General features: G+C 35.3%; 1 protein-coding gene across 1 annotated transcript; it reads right to left on the bottom strand.

Annotated features, from left to right (window-relative positions):
* Positions 1-1074: 1074 nt before the first annotated feature.
* On the bottom strand, positions 1075-4787 carry LOC121801224 (U4/U6 small nuclear ribonucleoprotein Prp31 homolog). Its single transcript, XM_042200670.1, has 8 exons — positions 4604-4787; positions 3786-3851; positions 3487-3624; positions 2353-3245; positions 2166-2236; positions 1950-2052; positions 1690-1765; positions 1075-1412 (listed from the first exon to the last, which is right to left on the bottom strand). Exons 1-8 carry the CDS (start codon positions 4604-4606, stop codon positions 1314-1316), a joined length of 1449 nt encoding a protein of 482 aa, XP_042056604.1. The 5' UTR covers positions 4607-4787; the 3' UTR covers positions 1075-1313.
* Between the last annotated feature and the right edge of the window lie 450 nt (positions 4788-5237).

The raw sequence follows: 5237 nt of genomic DNA, 5'->3' as shown, positions 1-5237 counted from the left end.
TTTGGGAAAGTTGAATTTTATTATTTTTGTATTAGTGTAGTAGAAGATATATTAGGAAAGTTGGAATTGAAGTCTTTATTTTTTTATTATAAAGAAAATCCACATGGAATGCAATAACTTTTATTTCCATAAAATGAGATCCATTTGTCAAATTTTTAATAGTGTATTAAGAAATGTAGTATACTAGGTATGAGGTGATCCCTTCCGATAAAACTCTAAAAACCATACTCCCGGAGCTTCTTAATTTCAACTTCTTCCAAGAAGTTCATTTTGGTTTATTGAAAAGTATACGTAATAAAAAACTTCGACACTCTAGGCTATTTAGTTACTATATCAACATCGTATCCTTTCATTTAGATTAACATATGATTCTGCAGAACATTAAAAAAATAAGTCATTCTTGATTTGTGAAAAAGGATGGATTATGACAATGTTTGATGCCCCTAGACAAACATAGTCGTCCTAGAAACTGTTATCTGCTTATCTTAGTTAAACTTTAGAGATTGTAATTAGCTGTGTGACATATTTTTTTTATCAAAACGATGTCATTGTAATGTTAATTGAAGGATTCTTATATATCCAAAACGGTGTAGTTTATTTTGGCATTGTCAAATATAGTTTGTCAAGTTAGTATTAATTTTGATCATCATAACAATTGAAAAAAGTTTGATCGAAGTCAGCAAAAAGTTAGTACTGCATCTGTTATTCAAAAATAAAAGTTATATTTATTTTGGTTCGTCACTTAAAATTAGAAACTTTCTACTTATAGAAAACCTTTTTCTCACTAATGAAATGATACTCATTCTCCACTAATCATACCTCAATTACTTTTTCTTTTAATCTCCTTTTATTTTACTGATTGTGCATTAAAACTCATGTCATTTCAAAAATTTCTATTTTGAAAAGGCAGAGGTAATGGATCATGATTTAAATGACAATTATCCCAAACCAAATTTGTTCTCTTAAAACCAGCATTTTAAAAATTGAACATAAGACCGTTGAGCCGTTTCCTAGAGGTCGTTGATCCCTGCAAGGCACTGGAGGTACCTAGAAGCATTGTGGTAGAAGAGCATATACAAATAATTACAATTTCATTTTTCAAACTGAAAGCAAATTTTAGAAGCAAGATCTTCATCCGTATACAGAAATCAAAATATGAAACTGAAACTGAAACTGAATGTGGTCAAACTTAGCAATTCCACAAAATACATTTCCTCCTATAATTAACATAGCGGGTGTAGTTAAAGCGACATGTGTCTTTTATGTTCTCACGATAATGCCCACTGGGGGTAGAGTAGCAGGCTAAGTGTCTTTTATGTTCTCTTGATCTTCGAAAAAGTTCCAGTCTCTGAAAAATAAGTACTCTGAGTTCCTCCAAACTGGTTCGCCTGAGGATTTGAGAGCTCGATACCCTGAAAAGCATGCCAAATCTTCACTCAGTAAAACAAAGTATAAGCAAATTAGCAAATGTAATAACAAGTTAAGCTTGGTAGGGTCCATTTCCTAGGGTAGATACCTCCTCTATCATCTTGGAGTTATTTGAACTAAAATGTGTGTTCTTATCATGTTTTGTCTTATCTATCTTCCATATCAAACTCCCCATAATTGTGGAACTCAGCTGTGCCCCTTTTTGAGGCTAGTGTTTCAATGCTAAATAATTGAAACCAATATCCCAGGGAAGCATCAAACCTGCACGGGTGTGAAAGCCAGACTTGATGTCAGTCCAGAAGTTGCGCCACTGGTTCCATAACTCCTGTCCTTAAACCTGAAAAAAATAAATTGCATCGATGAATAGTGATTGTCACTCATCAGCAATGAAAGCAGCAAATATGAAATAGAACTTTAGATAAACTCAACTATTAAGCTTAAAAGTTTGGAATTCGAACGAATCCAATACGACATCAATAAAAAAATCGCTATATTTTAACAGAAATGCAAGGAAATCATACTTCTTGGCTACTTTCGCAGCAAGTTTGCTCTGTCCAACAGATACACGAAGCTTTCCGCTACCAGCCTGACCGAGCATTCCATAACCTTCGCCAAGTCCATCACCTTCAAGAAAATCATGAAGTCTTAGGATGAGCATATATTAGCAGCCTAACACCTTCAAAATAAAAATGTACCAATCCTACTTTACATAACAGACAACACAGTTATAATGGTACCTAGTGAACTCTCCTCTGGTATCCCAAACTGCATCCTGTTAGCCAGCTTCCGCATGTCTGTAATAGCATATCTGATGGAAATTGCAAGAACGTTAGGTTTTTGACTTGGAAGTAGGAAAATACTAATTTCAACTAAAAATGAAAATAAAATTTAATGAAGAAATAATCAATAAGGAAATTCAAGCACCTTTCTTTCATCTTCCTTAAACGCCGACCGCCTCTCTTCTTTCTGGGCTCAGAATCAGGAACCGGAAGTGGTTTAGGCTGCTTAGCAGGAGGCGGCTCTTGCCACTTCTCTATCTTTTTGTGAATCTCTGCGCGCAAAGTTCTCCCAGTTTTTCCAGCTGGGTCTCCCCTAGTAGAGTCTACACGTGCAGCAAGAGTGGATTTTGAAGCCAAAAGTCGACAAGCACGCATTCTTAAGGAAGGAGGAGTACTCTGGAAAATCTCAGTTTGCTCCAAATAGCCAACACGAAATTGGGATGTTGCTGTTGAAAACCCAGCTAAATTCTTCTTTTTGGCACCAAGAAGCTGAACGTTGCATGCAGGCATTTTTGCTAATGCCGAAAGACCACCAGCTGTACCAATTATTTTTGCGGCAACAGCACTTCCAACTATGGCTGATAGATTTGGAGCAATATACCCCATTCGACTCTCCACAAAATCAAGAACCTTTTTCTTTGCAGAATCTAGAGCAAGTGCGCGATCACACGCATCAATTGTCTTTTGCAAGACATCCTCCGGAAGAGGCTTTCCACTAGTAGTTGATGCTGTGACAGAAACCACCATAATAATAGCAGATGGTAAAAATCCTTCAAGATCAACAAGTGTCAGATCCATTTCATTAGCAATCTTTTTAACAACCCGGGCATAATCAATTGGGTGGTGCACAAGAGATTCAAGTTCTGGAAATTTCAAGCGATACTTGTCACGGATGAAATTGTGAATTATCACAATCTCATTTTCAATATCGACAGACAAGGCATTACAATCAACTATCAACTGATACTCTGGATCATCTTCCAAAACAATTCCATGAGTGGAGTTCTCAGACCCATTTTCCAATGCATCTTCCACTTTCTGCAATAAAAGTCAGATGTTACCAACTATTACTTTAATAATGAGAAAGAGGGGGCATATCATTCACTCTAAATACAGACCAATACAAGGAAATCAGTTGCAGAATAAGACAAGGGTAATGCAACAACAAAACCACCCTAAAGAAAAAGCAAGCAGCATCAGATAGATTAATTAATCAAAAGACGCACAGCATAACATAGTGGATATAGGATATGTAACTAGTAGTCTAAACTAAACCAACCTGCATGATGTCAGTAAATCGCTGAGTTTTTTGTAGTTTCGACACACTGTCAAGATCATCATAGTTAAGTGCTTCTATATCAGCTAAATCACCATCTATATCTTCTTCCATGTGCTCAGCATCGTCGTTATCTGCTTCCTGAATCAAAATTACAAACAAACTAGGTCCACAGCCAAGAAAGAAAATAGCAAAAAGTGGAAATGTGAGGTGCTAAGTGGAGATGAACTTCATGAACGGAGGACCCCGGTCATTACATGCAATATCGTATTCACATGCTAATAAAACCCACATATACTTACCAGAAGATCATCTTCATTATCAGACAATTCATCAAGATCAGCCAGAAAAGAGTCATTCAGAGTTGCCTGAAACAAAATAATTTCCTGTTAAATTTAAACTTCAAGAGATGGTCTTCACTGAGTACATAAATCTACTCTAGACAAGGCGTGCAACAGTTCAATTGGCCAATACCACGGACTATATGGCTTAAGGACAAAACCATCAAGTAACATAAGTATCAAAATAAATTAGAATTAAAATGCATGAAGACTCACAGGCAAAACATTAGAAGATGTCTCTCAATAATCGGAGAGAAAATGGTTGGCTCTAGTTGATCTCAATAAACACAGGTAGGAGAAAAGGAGATCGAGCATGACAGATACACAACCACAAAGACAACACACTTCACTGTAGCCAGAGGCCCACAGCATTATGCAGGAAAGCATGGGATTAGGGAAAGTTGGAATTGATTCTTTAACTACACGATTAGATAAGCCAGTTGATTTAACAGCACTAACAAGGAAGATTATCAATTCCATTCCAGTACCCATCTATTCTCCAGACTCCAACACCGACCCAGAGTTCGTATAAACAACAATTGTATGAATTATCGATAAACATGATTTAAATTTTAAACACATTGAACGCAGCCATCTCATGAAATCTGCAAAGCCTATCAATTAAAACAACGTTCACATCATTTTAATTTAACCACGACTCAACTAAAATCCAGGCACGTATACAATACAAACAAAAGCTATATTCAGAAGCTGTACGCAACACCAATTCATGAGTATCTAGCAAAAACTAAAGCGATAGAAAAACCCAATCGAATTACCATATTTCGCTGATGCCCTAAATTGCTTGATGCGAACGGATTACTGCTCGAAAAAAAAGAAGAGCGGAATAGCTGAATTCCTGCAAAAAGATAACGAAGAACAAGTTCAAATTAGAATCCTAGGGCTCCAGAGGAAGCGTATTGTTCAGCAACTATGTTGGAATGGAACTGTGGAAGTAATTGGAAATTGGTTTATTGTATATATGCCCAAAATTATATAATTATTTCTATTTGACCATCATTCTTTTTGGACGTCCCAGTCTTTTTTTGGAGTAATAATTGAGTAGTAAGTATTTTTAGGACATTATTTGTGTAGTTATTAATTTGACCCTTCGTGTTAGATGTATATTTCAAATAATATACTATTATAGTTGATTAATTATTTTTTATTGCAATAATATAATTACCATTTTATATAGAACCATATCATTATTTAAAACTCGAGTATACTCCATCCGTCCCTTAAATTTTGTCACATTTTTTCATTTCCGTACGTCCCATAAAATTTATCACATTTCATTTTTTTTATCATTTTTTTGTAGTGGATCATGTATTCCACTAACTCATTCTAATTCATATTTTATTATAAAACTAATATACTATAAAAATAGGACCCACTATTCATTAACTTTTT

Source organism: Salvia splendens, chromosome 4 (genome assembly GCF_004379255.2).
Source record: "Salvia splendens isolate huo1 chromosome 4, SspV2, whole genome shotgun sequence".
Taxonomy (NCBI): domain Eukaryota; kingdom Viridiplantae; phylum Streptophyta; class Magnoliopsida; order Lamiales; family Lamiaceae; genus Salvia; species Salvia splendens.
The sequence above is the reverse complement of the archived record's forward strand: the minus strand, read 5'-3'. Positions and strand labels throughout refer to the sequence as shown.

Excerpts from the sequence above, each read along its gene's own strand:
- LOC121801224 (XM_042200670.1), bottom strand. Across the intron at positions 1,766-1,949 it reads GCTGCGAAAGTAGCCAAGAA|GTTTAAGGACAGGAGTTATG; the intron begins GTATGATTTCCT and ends TATTTTTTTCAG. Across the intron at positions 1,413-1,689 it reads TGGCTTTCACACCCGTGCAG|GGTATCGAGCTCTCAAATCC; the intron begins GTTTGATGCTTC and ends CATGCTTTTCAG.